Source organism: Salmo salar, chromosome 01 (assembly GCF_965601325.2).
Source record: "Salmo salar chromosome 01, fSalSal1, whole genome shotgun sequence".
NCBI classification, from domain to species: domain Eukaryota; kingdom Metazoa; phylum Chordata; class Actinopteri; order Salmoniformes; family Salmonidae; genus Salmo; species Salmo salar.
The window spans coordinates 164,511,557-164,529,915 of record NC_138291.1 but is presented as its reverse complement, the minus strand read 5'-3'; the positions used below and the strand labels follow the sequence as shown (position 1 = coordinate 164,529,915).

The 18,359-nt window shown below is 41.9% G+C and overlaps 1 protein-coding gene across 24 annotated transcripts in view; it reads right to left on the bottom strand.

Moving 5' to 3' along the window:
* LOC106568736 (formin-binding protein 1) overlaps positions 1–17,435 on the bottom strand; it is a 115,231-nt gene extending 97,796 nt beyond the window's left edge. For 4 of the 24 annotated variants that reach the window (XM_082955799.1, XM_045692432.2, XM_082955797.1 and 1 more), the window contains exon 1: positions 7,063–7,331. In XM_082955799.1, coding sequence (XP_082811925.1) covers positions 7,063–7,107 — 45 coding nt within the window. In that variant the 5' untranslated portion in view covers positions 7,108–7,331. Of the gene's footprint in view, positions 1–7,062; positions 7,336–17,117 lie in introns of those variants that run through there. The other 20 variants (XM_045692422.2, XM_082955814.1, XM_082955817.1 and 17 more) reach the window with 9 other exon arrangements.
* Between the last annotated feature and the right edge of the window lie 924 nt (positions 17,436–18,359).

Here is an 18,359-nt window from a genome sequence, read left to right as displayed (position 1 = left end):
CCTGTTGGATCGGAGGGTGAGGGCTAGGGCCATTCTCCCCAGAAATGTCCAGGAACTTGCGTGTGCCTTGGCGGAAGAGTGAGGTAACATCTCGCAGCAAGAACTGGCAAATCTGGTGCAGTCCATGAGGAGGAGATGCACTGCAGTACTTAATGCAGCTGGTGGCCACACCATACCTACTGTTACTTTTGATTTTGACCCCCGCCTTTGTTTAGGGACACATTATTCAATTTCTGTTAGTCACGTATGTGGAACTTGTTCAGTTTATGTCCCAGTTGTTAAATCTTGTTTTGTTCATTCAAATATTTACACGTTAAGTTTGCTGAACATAAACGCAGTTGACAGTAAGAGGACGTTTCTTTTTATTGCTGAGTTTATTCCAAGTAGAGATGCAATCACTGTCCAGGTAAACACGACAGTGTATGGTGTCTGTCCCCATGTTTTTCTTAAGTCAACACTCCAACAAAGTAAATAAATATTAAACTAACGGCATAATATCTCTCTCTACATCACGTAGCAGCACGGAACAGCCGTAACCACATGGTCTGTATGTTAATAAACACAGAAAGAAATGGCCATTGCAGCCATAAAGGTTAAAGTGTTGAGATGGGGCAGTATAGCAGTACTCTGTGTTAAGTTTACAAGACCAGGGTAGCTACAGATGTAGGATCTTCATTTAAATCACCCTGTTCAAGGAGAACTTTCCTGCGATGAATGAAATTGAAAACATGTAGTGTATTTTAGGTTTAAAAAGGCTTCTGAAGTTTGTAATTTCCACTTTAAAATTCCAGACTTGATTTTCTCTTACAAAAATGTCCATTCATTATAATCCACATAATATTTCACATTTCCTTTTGTATAGGATTATTTTCCTGATATAGCAAACTGGCTCAAATTAAGATCCTACATCTGTAGGCTACTCCATCTCTTACACTATACATGTATATAGGACATGTCCTAAAGCTCATATATTTCCAGTTGCTTTTCTGCTTGCAGTAAATAGGCCTGTAAGCTGATTTAGACCACGTGAAGAAGCAACTCTTTCTCGCACACGCACACAGAGAGAAGTTTAATTCAGTCGAGACATTTCTGTTTATTAGCCATGTACCGGTCCATGATTAAAGATATTCTCTTAAATCACCAGTCATCTAACCACCAAATAAAGGAGTTTTGTTTTGGTTGCATACTACTCTGCCTCCTAGCTGTCACTATGGCATGTTCAAATCAAAGTGTATTGGTCATGTACACAGATTTGCTGATTGTGTTTATAAATAAAAATATACAAAATTAAAAACATCAAAACGAGCAATGTCAGTGACAGGAAGATACATTATATGTATATCTGTACATATTTATATAAATATATATACATATAATGGTGTGTAAAGACAGTATGGACTGTTTATGAACAGAAAATGTGTGTACAGCAGTCATTATATAGGATGAGCCTTGACTAGAATACAGTATATACATATAAAGTGGGTAAAACAGTATGTAAACATTATTAAAGTGACCAGTGTTCCATGACTCTATGTACATAGGGCACCAGTCTCTAAGGTGCAGGGTAGAGTTCCAGCTGGTAGCCGGCTAGTAACAGTAACTAAGTTCAGGGCAGGGTACTGGGCGGAGGCCGAGTAGTGGTGACTATTTAACAATTCCTCTGGATGATCTGGCAGTACACTGCGTCTATCCAGATATGGTTTGAGACATGGTAGGTATGTGCATAGAGGGATAAGATGACATTATGTTTGTGTGGTCAAACTCTACTGTACTTCCATGGGGCTATTTGAAGACTAGCTGCATTCATGGGTATGTGTCAAAGAGTAAACCATTGTGGAAATGGATGTTGGCAGGGACAGGCTGTTAATTAGGCTCTGGATGGAAGATGATCTGCAGTGATGAGAACATTGGACATGAAAGCTTCGGGCCACATAGTGTTACAGAGACTGTGTGTTGGGGTGTGGTCTACACTGCTTTACAATCTAACACGGACTGACATCTGGTTATACATTTTTATGCAAAAATAGAGCATTAATCTAATACATTTTTAGAATTAACCCACTTTTCCTCACTAAAAACCTCCCCCATGAGCCTTTAGTGAACCCCCCGGAACCACACACACAATCTATTTAGTTCATCAGAGCATTAGATCTGTACCAGTTGCAGTCTTGAAAGAGGAGTAATGGAGAGAAAGAAGGAGAGGGGGAAGGAGGAAAAGAGAGAGAGAGAGAGAGAGAGAGAGAGAGAGAGAGAGAGAGAGCTTGTGTGAGTGTAATATTTACTGTTCACTTTTTATTGTTTATTTCACTTTTGTTTATCCATTTCACTTGCTTTGGCAATGTTAACATATGTTTCCCATGCCAATACAGTCCTTGAATTGAATTGAAAGTGAGAAAAAAAAGAGGGGGAAAAAAAGAGAAAGAGGGGAAAACAAGAGAAAGAGAGAGAAGTGTGGCGGGGGAAGCAATGTATGCTGGATCTACCTAAAAGGATATGGTTCATTCTCACACAGCTACTTTTATTATAATCTTTTTTATTTCACCTTTATTTAACCAGGTACAGTCAATAACACAATAGAAAAATCTATATACAGTGTGTGCAAATGTAGTAAGATTAGGGAGGTAAAGGCAATAAATAGACCGTAGTTGCGAAATAATTACAATTTAGCAATTAAACACTGGAGTGATAAATGTGCAGAAGATGAATGTGCAAGTAGATACTGGGGTGCAAAGGAGCAAAAGAATGTATAATAATATGGGGATGAGGTAGTTGGGTGGGCTATTTACAGATGGGCTGTGTACAGGTGCAATGATCGGTAAGCTGCTCTGACAGCTGATGCTTAAAGTTAGTGAGGGAATTTGTTCCAGTCATTGGCAGCAGAGAACCGGAAGGATACTTAGCAGACAATGAAGATGAACTGAAACAAGAAATAGGCCTGGGCCAAATCATTAAAGCCCTGAATCACTTCACATCAAATGGCCATTAAATTCACCTGCCTTCCAAAGTACAGAGTCCTCACTCTTTCATACAAGCACATCTGGTAGGCATGTTATCAAAACATTTTTTATAAAAGACTTGTACTGTGAAATCAGTGGCACACTAGATGTGCTTTCTAGCCGTAGAACCCTTTACACCGACATTTGTCCAGAGTGACTTGTAGCCAGTATCTGGCCCCTGAGTCTAATTTGTTTTTGGAGGTGCGCCAATAGCTTTTGGACCATTTCCCTGCATTCTATATCACTGGGGAGGGAGCACATGGTGGTGGACTGATATGTGATAGATATCATGCCTGGTCTGGTTTAATTTTCTCTCTTTTCGCTATCATCCTTCACAGTACATTTCTAGAAACACTCCAGGATAGAACTTGATGCAGAACTATCAGGGCATCGCAACAACTTCCTGTTTCTAACGTACATTTCCCATCCAGCACGACATTTAACCTGTATGGGCTAGGTGGGACGCTTACTTTAACTTTAATTACTTTAATGGCTTCCCTCCAAGCCAACGCCAAAGAAACAACAGTTCCTCCTTCCAGGGGACCAATCAATGGTCCTGTTTCCTCCGAAAAGGAAACATCCACACACCACCAGGCGTAATGAAGTGCTGTCAAGGGTGAGGAAGGAACAGGAACAATACCTGATGGTGGCGATATGAGCAAACAGACAGGCTGAGAGAACAGACAGGCTGAGAGAACAGACAGGCTGAAAGAACAGACAGGCTGAAAGAACAGACAGGCTGAGAGAACAGACAGGCTGAGAGAACAGACAGGCTGAGAGAACAGACAGGCTGAAAGACCAGACAGGCTGAAAGACCAGACAGGCTGAAAGGCAGACAGGCTGAAAGAACAGACAGGCTGAAAGACCAGACAGGCTGAAAGACCAGACAGGCTGAAAGACCAGAAAGGCTGAAAGGCAGACAGGCTGAAAGGCAGACAGGCTGAAAGAACAGACAGGCTGAAAGAACAGACAGGCTGAAAGAACAGACAGGCTGAAAGGCAGACAGGCTGAAAGAACAGACAGGCTGAAAGGCACACTGCTCATTTAATATTTATTAGACTCCAGAAGATGTTGAGCTCATTTGTACCCTGTTCCAATATTTCTCTCAAAAGGGTTGCTAATGAGAAGATTGTGATCAGCACTGGCAGTCGGTTTATAGCAGAGCTACAACAACCAGCACTTTATTCTATACCACCCTGTTTAAAAATCACAGAGAAAAGGTGATCAATTCACCAGATGTAATGCTGACATTAGCTGGCCAGTCCATTTCACAGTTCCCTACTGGTGGCTCTGGTTGAGGTCACAGAGAGAACAGTAGTGAAACCTGACTTGAGAGTAAAAGAGGAAATAATGCAAAAGTTTACAGGGAAGAAACATGGAACAAGGCCTAATGTTAAAGTGGGAGGGTGTTATTCTTCTTTGTGTTAGCTAGGTGATGCAAAACATTTAAGAGGAACATCCTTTCTGGTATTGGACTGGAGAAAATCACAGATGAATGACCATAATTGCCTTTTCATGGCCATCTGACTACATTTGTAAGTGAGAAGTGATGCTAGCTGTCTCTCTGTCGTCCAAAGGCAAAGACCTGTCAGGCTCTTATAGAACACCTGACAGCAGGAGAATGAATAGGTTTACCTTGAGGCAATTGTCACCATTGGAGACTCGCACTAGAACTGACTGATGCAATCAGCCAATCATTCGCCTTCACCATTAGAGAGAGCGAAATAAATGACGAGTCAGGAGTGGTCACCCATGATGGCTGCACCCAATACACATCAATCTAGGTTATTTATAATTAATAAACACACATCATTATGCCTACATACAGTGCAGGGATGAGTTGGTTTTGGATATGGGATCTCAAGTGTGTTGTCTCAACATTCAACCTGCAATGATTCAAGAATTATTTCATTGCTAACAATATTCACTCTCTCTGACATATGTCAGATCCCAGATATCAACCCTGAAAAGTATTAGCATGTACTGATTCATCACTCAAGGGAAGACCAATTGAAAATGCATCAAACATGAGATCTATACTTTCAGGGATACTGAACCAGATCAGTACATGGACTGAAACGGTCTTCCCCTCAGGCCTAAGGCAGACACAGAGGTCCAGGGTCATAAACACTAGATGGATGATCTCAAGGAGGGATCTGGCAAGTGGGGCACATGCCGTAATCTCATCATTGTCAGACAGGGGAAAAAGCGAATTGTAAGAGCCGAGTCTGGCACGTGTCATAAACTGTTACCCATGGAGACGGGACTAGTTCCTCCACACCCCGCCCAGCCCAGTGTGGCTTGAACTAAGACACAGAGAGAGAAAGAGAGACAGACCGAGACAGAGAGAACATTCTGTGGTCTGACGCAGAGATTAGTTGAAACGTTGAAGGAAATCCTGTTCTCATACGACATACACAAACACACGACTTGCATGAAAACATCTTAAATTCTTACTCTCCAATAAACATCTGTAAATCTAAATTTTTCAATCTGTAAGTCAACAGCTTGCTTTGTTTGTGTGTTTTCACCGTCATTCGATCTAAAATCGGATAAATATTTATTCAGTTCCTTTTTGAGGTTGCTAAGCAACACGGGTGGTGCGTGAGAGACAATATTCAGCATGTGAGCCCAGGAGTAACTTCTGCTTCAGAGAAACACTAGTAGCACTCTCACTTCTTCTGACTTCTCCCTGTTTGCTTCTGATCAAGGCTCATCATGTGTAGGTGTACATCAATGATTAGTTCAGAGGAAATATCCTGTGAATGTTTCAGTTCAATGAACTATTGGTTAGTTCCTCAACACAAGCCTGTAGCTTCAAACAGTCTCAGTATGGCTCCACAACAACAGTATGGCTCCTCAACAACAGTATACCCTCTCCAACTCAGTAGAAGACCAGACACTCTGACACCTGTCTTAACAAGCTCAGTGTAGGCGGTAGACCTGAAACAGAAACCTATTGAATCGTAGAGTCAAGGTTCTGCTATTAGTCTTAGAAACGTTGTTGAGAAGTTTCACTTTTATAGCCTGTCATCGTTGAGGTGGCTACCGGTTTCAGGAGAGCAGTTCCCTATAGAGGAACGACTGAGAAAGAGGAGGCACCTCCATGAAAAGGACCCATAATATCATGCAAATCATTAGGATGCTGCTACCCTTTTCCTGCACATCTCAATACTTTTTATTTCACTCAATCACAGGCCTCTTTTTTTCCTCTCTCTCCTTGTCCCTTGTTCTCCTCTCCTGTGGAGAAATATGGTTCTCCCTATCTCCTTCTTCAACACTCCTCTCTTTCTCTTCTAATTTCCTCCTTGGAGTAATGTGGAACACTCAGATCAGAGGTGAACCTATTCAGCGCCCTGCAGGCCTCCTGGGGGGGTCAGAGAGGGAGTCAGAGAGGAAGGGGAGGGGGAAACATTAATAACACTGCCACTCGGCAGGTGGGTGAAGGAGTAGTGAAGAGGAGGAAGCGGAGAATGGAGACCCTCTGTGACAACAGAGGAAGGGATTTAGACTATCCCCGCCCCCCGCACACTCACAGAGAGAAAACAAGCAGGCTCAGGTTTCAGCCCCAGAAGTGCCCTAAATGTAAAGTGAACCATAGGGGGGCCATGGCAGGGAACAGGCGGGGCAGGACGGGGGATGCTGGGGAACTCCAGGGCCAGGCCAGGGGAGCGGCAGAGGAAATGGAACTCAGGAAACCAGAGTGAAAACTGTAAAACCCTCGGCCCGTTCACAGCTCAGTACAGCACAGACTAACTTACCCGACAACAGCTCGGCACTGTCTCTATTACAACGATCGATGCATGAGCGTTGTTCAAACAAACAATAAGGTTCATGAGGTTTCTTAGAGCAATACTTAACTTTGTTATAAGCAGTGGCTTAGCATGCACCCCCGCAAGGCGATACTGAAAATCATACCTTTGGAATTTCGAAATACCCCAGTAAACGGTATATCGTACAAGCCTTGTTGTGTCCATGTCATTAAAATGAAATTATGTTGAACCAAAATGGAATAGACGTCTGTCGTGTTCGATCAACGTGGAGTAGTGTTTCAGCCAAAACTTACCTTCAGTTGCTGCTCTTTGAGCAGTGTTGCCCTCCCTGACTCCATCGGCAGGCCCGTCAGAAATGGGGCTCCCTCAGTCTGCGTATAGGAATGTGTGAGTATAAATGTGAGTATCTATGTCTGTATGTGTTTGTCTGTCTCCTTCTCATACCAGCCCTGACCAAATTCCTAAGGGAAGTGAAAAACGGTGTGTTGAAAATAATGACCACTAAAGGTTACTGTCCTATTTCCCCTTTCAGAGCTGAGATTGAGTAGTATAGGTTTAAGTACTAAAGAAAATTGTGTAGTATGTGTATAGCTCCTTGCTACGATCCATTTAGTGTGTAACTGAAATAAGAAAGAGCTTATTAAGATTATGGGAATCTAAATGACTAGGGCTCCCTCTGACTGACATGGAAAATATATCGCCTGGCTGGTTGCCATGTTACGACATTATATACACAGTGGAAATAGAAAACACTAGAAACTCCTTCCTAATATTGAGTCCCCCACCTTTTTGCCCTCAGAACAGCCTCAACTCGTCGGGGCGTGGACTCTTCCACAGGGATGTCGACTCCAATGCTTCCCACAGTTGTGTCAAGTGGATTTCTACTGCGAATAGCTCATTCCATCTCATCCCACAGATGCTCAATTGGATTGAGATATGGTGACTGGGTAGGCCACTGCAGTAAGCTGAATTCACTGTCATGTTGATGGAACCTTTCCTAGCCTTCTGGCATGGGGCATTATCCTGCTGCCATGAAGGGATGCATCTGTTTGGCAATGATGTTCAGATATCCTGTGGCATTCAAACATTAATCCACTTTTAACAAGGGGCCCAATGTGTGCCATGAAAACACACCACACGCCATCACACCACCACCAGCAGCCTGCAATGTTGACATGTGGCATGATGGATGCATGTACTCGTGGTTTTCTCCATACCTTAGTCCTCCCATCAGCTTGAAACAGCAGGAACCAGGATTGTTTTTCAGATGTTTTTCCAATTCTCCAGTGTCCAGTGTTTTCTATCCTTAGACGACTCCAACCACAGTTTATTGTTTTTTTGCTGAAAGAAGTGGAAGTCTGTCAGGTTGTCGGCTGCCATACCCCATTCGTGTCAAGGTACGACGAGTTGTGCATTCTTTTATGGGTCTTTGGGTACCAATGCTGCACTGGGATGTCAGTTGACTAACTGTAACATGTCTGTTGCTCTGCACAACTCGTGCCAGCCTCCTTTGTCCTCTTTCATCAATGACCCATTTTCAACCACTGGCCTGCCGTTGGCTGGATGTCCTTTGGGTGATGGACCATTCTTTATACACACGGAAACCTAATGTTCGTGAAAAACTCAGCAGCGTTGCAGTTCTTGACACACTTAAACCGGTGTACCTGGCGCCTACTACCATACACCGTTCAAAGGCACTTAAATCTTTTGTCTCCCCTTCATCTACATGATTGAAGTGGATTTAACAGGTGACATCAATAAGGGATCATAGCCTTCACCAGGTCAGTCAATGTCATGTGTTCCTAATGTTTTGTACACGCAGTGTATGTGCACTTGTTTTGGGGAATTTCTCTCCGTATTCAATTGTCTTTCTTCCTTTAATAATCTAAGTGACCATCTTATCATATAAAGGAGGTTAACTCCATTATGACATTCTCCAGGGGCTTGCAGACCAGAAGAAACGTTAACCCTGGCTGATGCCCCATGTAATTCCATCCCAGAGTCACATTTCCAGATGAAATAGTTTAGAGATCTGTCGTCTGTTATAAGACACAGTAGCAGAAACATTATGTACAAAATAACTTACAAATAACGCAAAAAAACATACACAATTGGTTACGGGATCGTAAAACGGCAGCCATCTCCTTCAGTGCCATTTAGAACCTAAAAGCGTTCTCCAGCTGTCCCGATTGAAGAACCCTTTTTGGTTCTAGGTAGAACCCTTTCCACAGAGGGTTCTCATATGGGGTCAGCTGAAAAACAGTTTTGGAACTATTTTTTTCTAAGAGTGTAGGCCTAGGTCAAGAACAAAAATGTAAAAAAATATTTTTCTCCCTGTCCTTATACAAACATGTCATGTGGATAATGAGAGTGACTACCATAAACAGCATGACCTGTGACCGTTAACCCCAGACTTTTATGGCCAAGGGTGACAGTTCCAACTTTCACCTAATTTCTAAATGTAGGCATGTAACATCCTAACTGAACTGTTTGGGCTATTTCATTTGGGCGTGTTCCATTTGTTTTAGAGTCCAGTGCTTCTGTAGTTATGAATGGAAGCAGCGGTCTAAGGCACTGCATCTTAGTGCAAGAGGCGTCACTACAGTCCCTGGTTCGAATACAAGCTCTATCACATCCGGCTGTGATTGGGAGTCCCATAGGGCAGCGCACAATTCCAGGTTTTGCTGGGGTAGGCCTTTATTGTAAATAAGAATTTGTTCTTAACTGACTTGCCTAGTTAAATAAATGTTACACACACACACACACACACACACACACACACACACACACACACACACACACACACACACACACACACACACACACACACACACACACACACACACACACACACACACACACACCACACTGACCAAAAAGTTATTTTGTTGGCATTTACGTATGTCCCCATTACCAGTAAAACATAATCAAAACCTATTTCTTTCACTTACTGTGCTGTTTCGTTGTTCATTTGGTCAGTCGTTTCATTCTCAACCAGGATTTCATGGAACGCCGTTTGGGTCTTTTCTATGGAACACCGTTTGGGTCTTTTCTATGGAACACCGTTTGGGTCTTTGCGCGTCAAAAAAGATACACGTTAAACAACACTATTTGACGGGTCAAATAACACTATTTGACGTGTCATATAAGCTTGTTGACCAATCAGGGCCTGAATATGAATGCACGTCACGTGATAATTTTACACGTTCATTCATTTTTTACGTAGTTATTACACATTGATTACACTATCACTTGTATTTCATATGTCACAACGATTCATCGATACGTATGCTATGATGCTGGTAAAGTCGTCTCGTGCACCTACAGTGCTGGTCATGAAAAAGCTAGCTAGCTCATGGATGCAAACAATGTTCTTCCCCAAAAACATAGCAAAACGACAATCTGTTTCATAGCTAGGTGTCATCTAAAATAACCCTAATTTATAAAACAGTTCTTATTTGATTAATGGCGGTCGGACCCATCTTTGTGAAGCTAGCCACAATAAGGATTAGCCACAATAGTGGACTTTGCGGTTAGCCTTCAAAATAAAAGTATGGCATAATTCTACTATTTGTACTCATTTGCATCACTGTCAATGACATACTTTTATTTTGAAGGCAAACCGCAAATTCCAGTATTGTGCATAATCCTTATTGTGGCTAATTTCACAACACATAAGCCGGTCCGGTTGGAGCCTCACTAGCCAGATGAAGCCAGCTGGCTGCTTACAACGTTAGCTTTGGGCAACAGGGTTAAGTAGCTGGCTAGCTATTTATTTTCATGAACTGAAGTTCAATTTCAATAGGCGAACAACAAGTGGCAACATAGTGAATACTTACTCACAAGGATTCCTAAATCATTGCTAAGAATAATGAAAATGACTGCAGATCCTACTGGTAATTGTTTTCAGGCTGGTTGTATTGGTGCTAACTAGGTACCAAGCTAAAGCTGGCTACCCCAGAAGTTGCGGTCGAACAAATAATGCTTTATTACCAATGCGGTATTGTAAACACATCGTTCGTGGCCAGTATTTGCAGACTTCTTTGTACAGCTTTGACAGTGCTACTGTATATTTTTTTGACATGCAAAGACCCAAGCGGCGTTCCATACTGTGTATGTCATGAAGCTAATAGCAGTGACGCTATTACTGTGCAACTTGGTAGTGTGTACTGGTGTTCGACCAGTCGGCGAAAGCCAACATCGCCCACGACAGAGAACAGTTGATTGTCAAGGGCAATGAATTCCATTATCTTGGCGTTAAAGGATTCTGCCTTTCTTGTCTCGCTGAAATGTTCTTACTCTTTAAATGACTCTTTAAATGACTGCTCGACTTGTTGACTGCTCAATCCACACAGCAGACACGGGCTAGGTTAGGAATGCTGTGTTGCATGTGTAGCGCAAAATTTTCCTTGACATCATTATGTCATGTACCTACATTATATAGGTATGCACGTCAGCTTTGACATCGGTTTTGCACATCGGCGTTAAACTAGACATTGGCCGATACCGATGTTGGCATTTTTAGCTAATATCGGCCGATTCTGATATGTTCACCGATATATCGTGCGTCCCTAGTTTATACCTCTTGCTAGACTGGAAGAGGAACACAGCCACCTGAGGACAGACTACAGGCCCTCTGGACCTAAGAATAATCTATAAAGATTAGGCCTTCACATGAAATATGGAACCAGTGGGACTATATTTAGTACCAGCTAAAAAATAGTTCTTCACAACAGAACAAAACATACCAAGTTAACAGGTAAGAATAATATGACATATTTTTGTCATAGGCCATACTCCTTTTTGAATCATCAAGAATACCAATGAGAAACAACAACTCAGCCGACTGTATAACACGGAATTTGGAGCTGCAAGGCTGAGAGAAAGGATTTGTCCAAATATAACAGAGATCTAATAGAATGTGGTTTAGATTTACCAGGTCAACTCTCTGTGTTTGGTCTAGACTGTTCAATACTCTCTCCTCTCTGTGTCAAGTGGAAAATGCAAGTTTGCAGGTCAATAGAAATCTGATTCTCTCTTAAGTCAGCCTCATGCAAGAGGAGAGAAGCGAATGGGTTTTCCAATAAAATGACTAACTGACACTCCCTTTACTTCAGTGACTGGCAGTGCAGTGTAGGAGTCGCCTATGGATGACATCACTAACTGAAGGGATGAGACGATGAGCTCACCCTAGCCAGGAACCTATTGCTTTTAATTTAGACATGACAACATTTATCCCCAGTATCATTACATGGAGGTAGACTATTATCTATAATCACTATGATGGAATGCAATAACTTTAAATCTGTTATCTTAACCCATTGGTAGTATATTACTGGTATTACTCACTCATAGTGACTCACACACACACACAAAGGTGTCCATTTGATGTAGGGAAAAAATGACTGGAATTACCACATACGGTGTAGAGTTGACAGCTCGTTCTGTCTCAAAAGTCACTCTCACAACCATTCGGAAAGCATTGGCGAGTTGCTGCATTGCTACAATGAAGCCATAGCTAAAAACAGATTCCAACTAAAACTGATTCAAAATGAAACAGAAAAGAGTGACTGACCAAAACAGCAATGTACCGTTACTAGCAAAATGGAACACTCTCTAATGATACTAACCATATTATTTAACCTAGAATGCTATTATTTAACTTAGGCTATTTTGGTATTTCCCCGCCTTTTCTTCTCAAGACCCACAGAAAAAGCTGAAAACGTCACATCACAGGAAGGCCTATAACTATCTCCAGTGATGTTCTTCTCGAGTGGTTGAGAAGCACAGCTTGACTGTGACGGTGACCACACTTCCTGAAATATCACTTCCTTCCTCTCTGTGCTCAGGCTGAAAACACCTAGAGCTGAGCCTGACAAGCACCATGTGGTGCCCCACCACTCCTTCCCCGTCTGTCACATTGCATGCCATTTAACAGCAATCAGTGTAATAACACACCAATAAATGGCTGAACTCTGCTCGCGTCATGTTCGTTCTACTAGGCCTACAACAATAAGTTAAGATGCACTTGTTCTACAAATGACAGAACAGAGATGTCACCACAGGACCAAGGAGAGAGGACAGTGCATATCCCATCCTAACTTGAGTTTAACATGACAGCCAGGGACACTGAACACACTACCGGCTTAACCACAACTAACCTTCATCCCCAGCTCACACCTGTAGAGTGCTGTTTGGTTGTAACTGGAATCTAAACTAAAACTAGTGTCTGTTTGTCATTCAATCCTATCAAAACACTGAGCATCTGGTTGTAATACACCATTATTTGCAACATTAACACATGCTTTTCAGAGAGAAAGCATGTCGGAAAGCACACATGAAAGCATTTGGAACACCCTGGGGCAATGCTCTATCACCATTGCCTGGGCAGCAGAGCAGTGCATCTTGTTCAGGCACTAAGGTAGTAAGAGAAATAGGGCTGACGTCATAACATAAATACTAGGCCTATGAAGCACTAACATTGGTCTCCATGAACTTTGGACCAGGAGAGCTGACCTTCAAGAGGAGATACACGTACCAGATTTAACCATCTCCAGACCTTGCTGTTTCTGACTTCAGCAGTAGGAGGCAAGGAACTCGCCACAACCACATACAATTTACAACTTCCCTGTTCCCATCGCTGAGATTGAAGCATCTATCAGATATGAAGTACACAATAGGCCACTAGGATCTAGGCCTAATTGTATCCCACACAGTACTACATTCACCAGTAAATGTTTAACCAGTGACAAATTCTACTTGCCTGGCTACCCAAACGCAATGCCACACCCACGGCAGTTAGTTTATTCTCCGCAATGAATCTGGATATAAGTACCTCCCCAACGATTTCTAGAACACAAACACATTCTAACCATTCTGATTGGTCCCAGAAACTAATGGGTTGGGCCCAGGGGTGGAATGGCCAGGCCGGCCCAAAAAAAACCAAGTTGGACAGGCCCAACTAGTTTTTTTTGTGCAAAATTAGAATTATCATGACTAACAATGGGGGGCTAAAGACAAAAACAATGGGTCGGTATGGGGGCCTTGAGGAAAAAAATTGGCCTGTGTGTTCGAAATGCCTGGACCGATTTCTTGTCCCAGTCCACCCCTAGTTGGGCCAGAGTCAGAAAACATGTGGGTAAAGCGACATTTAGAAAATGCATCATTGGCTTTGATACTCTGATTGGTTAGAGATGATCCAATTGCTGATGACTTTGTTTTGTACAACAGCCCTCATTTTGACGTCACCACAAACGACTTCAATGATGGCAGTCTCAGACTGAAGTATGTAGCGAACGGTAGAGCAGCGGAAGAATTATGAGACATCAAGCTATCATTTTACAGCACAACTACAACAAAATCTGAAACAAAAGGTAAACAAGGAATTCCAGAGGCTGTGACTAGTTATTAGGGCTCTGTAAAAATTGCTGTAGCAGTCCTATAATTTTCCTAACGCTCATGCCGGAGTTTACGTCACATGGCGCGGGATTTGTGTGTATGTGTGTGGTCTTCTGGGAATCCATCCTTCTGAACATCTGAAGCCCCTCTTACAATGTCGTTTTTTTAAAAGTAAGGTGCCCGCCTTTGGGAACCAAAAGCAGACAAGCTGAATAAAGTCAGAGCCTTTTTTCAACGCTGGATGTCTGTTGTAGCTCAACTAACTAGTCTAAATTTGGTACCAGGGCACATGAGTGGGTGGATGAAATTTGGCGTCATAACTGTGGAATTGTCAGTGGTATTCAGCTCCACCCTTGCCTGGAAACCTGACATTAAATTGCATTGAATTCTACGTTGGGCAGAAATGCATGTTCAGGACAGTTTCCTCTCACGGCCTCTACAAGCCAGAATTTTGAATAAAATTATATTTTAACATACTTTACCAGTTGTCCATGGGGTTGGTCCTTTTGGCGGTAGGAATGTGAGACAATATATCCACAGGAAAGTAGAATTAAATCAACTTTTCAAAGCGCTGGTAGTGCGTTAGATTTTTATCACCTAAGCATAAGCAGAACCATGCAAACATGTGCATGAGCTCGGCAAGTATGCATGCGTCTCATGCATGTATTTATATCTTGTGCGAATGCTTCAGGTGCTCAACATCAACTTCATTAGCTGATCCCTTCTGATGATCCTGTTGGAGTCATGTCCAACCGGGTCATCAGGAGGGTTCATCCAATCACGAAGAAGAAAATTGACTACTTCAAAATGGAGCTTGCCTCAATGGCGCTGCTCTCTATCATTCTCTACAGTGGTGCCGGCCTACAATTTCCGTGAATCAGACTGGTCAAGACATGCACAGAGCCTGCAGCAGCACTCCGATGTGAAGGACAGAGAAATTGTGAGCTAATTGACAACTCATGAGGCAAATTGGTAAAACAATTACGCACTTTGCTCCTCTTTTTAACCTGTATCGTCAATATATTTTATTAAACTAAATCAAAAAGTCACACCTGATTGAAAAGTGCTGGTTAAATGCCGCCTCGCCACACGTTCTCTGGCAGACCTGCCATATTTAATACTTAGTGGAAGCACCATTGGCACCCATTACAGGTGTGAATGAGTATTGTGGTGGCAGCATCATGTTATGGGTATGCTTGTTACCAGCTGGGTCTGGAGAGTATGTTAGGATCAAAAGAAATATGAAAGGAGCAAAGGACAGGTAAAAAGTTAGAGGAAAAACTGCCATAGTTTTCTGAAAACCTAAACCTGCGATAGAGTTGTATTTTTCAGCGGAACAAGTACACAAGTCTTAATTTTTCCTGACTAAAATCTGCTTGAAAATCAGTAACAAGCATTGAATATTGTTGTCCATCAATGATTCCAAATCAAATTGACTGAGCTTGAGTCATCTTGACAAAAACAATGATTATATTGCCCTAAGTGTTGTGCAAGGTTAGTAGAATCGTAATCAAAATTGTTCATAGCTGTAATGTGCTTCCACCAAGTATGAATAACTCTGGAGTGTGAAGACATACAGAAATCAATACATTTTTCTTTCTTATTTTTTTATTAATTTGGAAAATGTTTTACTTTCACTGAAAAAGACGAGTAAATTGTGTTGCGCTGGTAGTGCGTTATATTTCTATCACCTGAAGCATAAGCAGAACCATTTAAACACGTGCATGAGCTCTGCAAACAAAATCTAATGTAATCCTTTTTAGATGTAATTTTCATGCAGCAAAATGTGAAGACTGTGCAAGGGGTGTGTAGACTTTCACTAGCAACTGTTTGTAGGAGCATGCAAATGTAATCCCACCCCCTTAATTGTCATTATCATAGAATGTTTTAAATGTAAAAAATCATTATTGATGCAAAAGATTATATTAAAATATGTTAAAACAGCTTTCGCTAAATCAAGCGAGTTCATGTCAATCTGTGGCACAACCGGTTTTGATTATGATGCTGTCTTGGTTGTATGTGTGAGACATGGGAGGAGAGCTGACTGGCTGCATTGTGAAGATCAGCTGTCATTTGGCTGATTGCAACATGGCTGACAATGACAGCACAGTGTGGTGTGTGTAACAGTAGCTTCTGAAAAAGTAGCTTCTGAGAAGCCACAGCCCTATATCCTGTCAACTCAGACCTTCCTATTAAGACTCTCCTTGTTCTATAGTGTGGTTCCAAGACAAATCCATTTAGACATAGGACATGTAATGTGTGTACAGCCTACATCTAGCCTAAACAAAACGTCATAAACACTGACTGCATCCCTAATTTTCAGCTACAATGCTGACTGCTCTGCTGCTGTTGTTGTTTATTTTCATACAAGCATTTGAGTATTCTCAGATGACCCAGGTACCACACCAACAAGCATTAAATTACATGAAATAAATGTGTTAGTATTATAATGCCTTCCGCTTTCTCGATCACACGGGAGACAAATATGGTCTGGAATGGTAGTGGACTAGCTGACCTACAAGCACTGCCTGGACTCTATAGTGAAAAACATCAAGTGGCGGTGTGTTTTATAAAAGCATGTTAGTGTTATGTTGTGTTGAATTGTATTGAATTGAATTGAAAGCGTAAAATAGCTCAGTGTGTATCGTTTTTATGATGTAGGCTACAGTAGGCACACATGCACATCGGTCTGGACAAGCTAGCTAGCTACACATCAATGGCCTACATGTCAGTTAGGCAGGGAACATGACAGACTTCCAATTGGAATTAGCCTTCATTGGGATGAACTGATTGACGACTGGGAAAATGGACGGTGTAGCTTGTTTTGCAGTTATTACAATGTAGCTAATAAACATTCGGGCTTGGTTTGCGAGCACTGTTGAGTCGTCGGGCTGTTTCTCACTATCGATAGCCACTAATAGTGGCTAATAAATGAAGAGATTATTCTTACCCATAGCTCTGACCCCCAGCTCATGGTTCCAAAGCGATTTCCTCGTAATAATCCACGATTCAGACGGGGTGTATCGAAACCACTGAGTCGGGTATAATTGTTTTATTTCTTTGAGGTAAACGGTCTCTTTGTGAGCGCCTTCGGAATGTGTCCTTATTCCCTCCTTGTGCGTAAATGCAAGATTTTTTCACCTCCTCATTCTGTCTGTTTTCTAAAAAATGGACAGAAACCACAACATAATCTTCAAACTGAGTGTGTGTGGCGCTGTGCTGTTCGGTGCAGAGTGCGGGCACCCGCTTTTCAAACAAGAATGACAGCTGCTGAGGCGCGTGCATTCATAAAAGGCACAAGAGGAGAAGTAGCGGGGGATCGTTGGGGCGATGGTGGATCCACAGATGGTTGTTGTCTGGTGATGAGTAATTAAGATTGTTTTTGTGTGGAAATGGGTAATTACAATGTTATGATTTGCATTTTACACTATACGCTGACTGCCACGGATTATTTAAAGGCCCTGTTCAGTCAAAAACGTGTTATTTCTGTGTTTTATATATATTTCCACACTAAAAGGTTGGAATAATACTGTGAAATTGTGAAAATAATGATTAGTTTAGTGTAAGAGCTTTTTTGAAAAGAAAGCCTGAAATGTCAGCCTGTTTTGGTTGGATGGAGTATTGGCCTGCCTGGTGATGTCACCAGGCGGTAAGTTAGGTAATAGACCAATAAGAAATAGAGTTCCAAACAGTGGCGGCTCCCTAGAGGAGGAAGGGGAGGACCATCCTCCTCATTGAATTTCATTAAAAAAATGTAATTTTGAAACATTTAAAACGTTTCCTTTTTGATAAAACTATATTAAATATATTCAGGTCAACAAATAATTTATTAAAACACACTGTTTTGCAATGAAGTTCCACAGTAGACTCAACAGCACTTTCTGGGGAAGCATGGTTCTCATGGTTCTCACCCCATTCCATAGACACAGTAATTATGACAACTTCTGGAGGACGTCCTCCAACCTATCAGAGCTCTTGTAGCATGAACTGACATGTTGTCCACCCAATCAAAGGATCAGAGAATGAATCTATTGCTTAAAGCATAAGCTACAGCTAACTATCACTGCAGTACATAGAATATGGTGATTAGTTGACTCAAAGAGAAAGACAATAGTTCAACAGTTTTTAACAAAATAATTTCCTCAAAAATGAATGAGAAGCAAGAGAGACCGAGAGAGATAGCTATATTTCA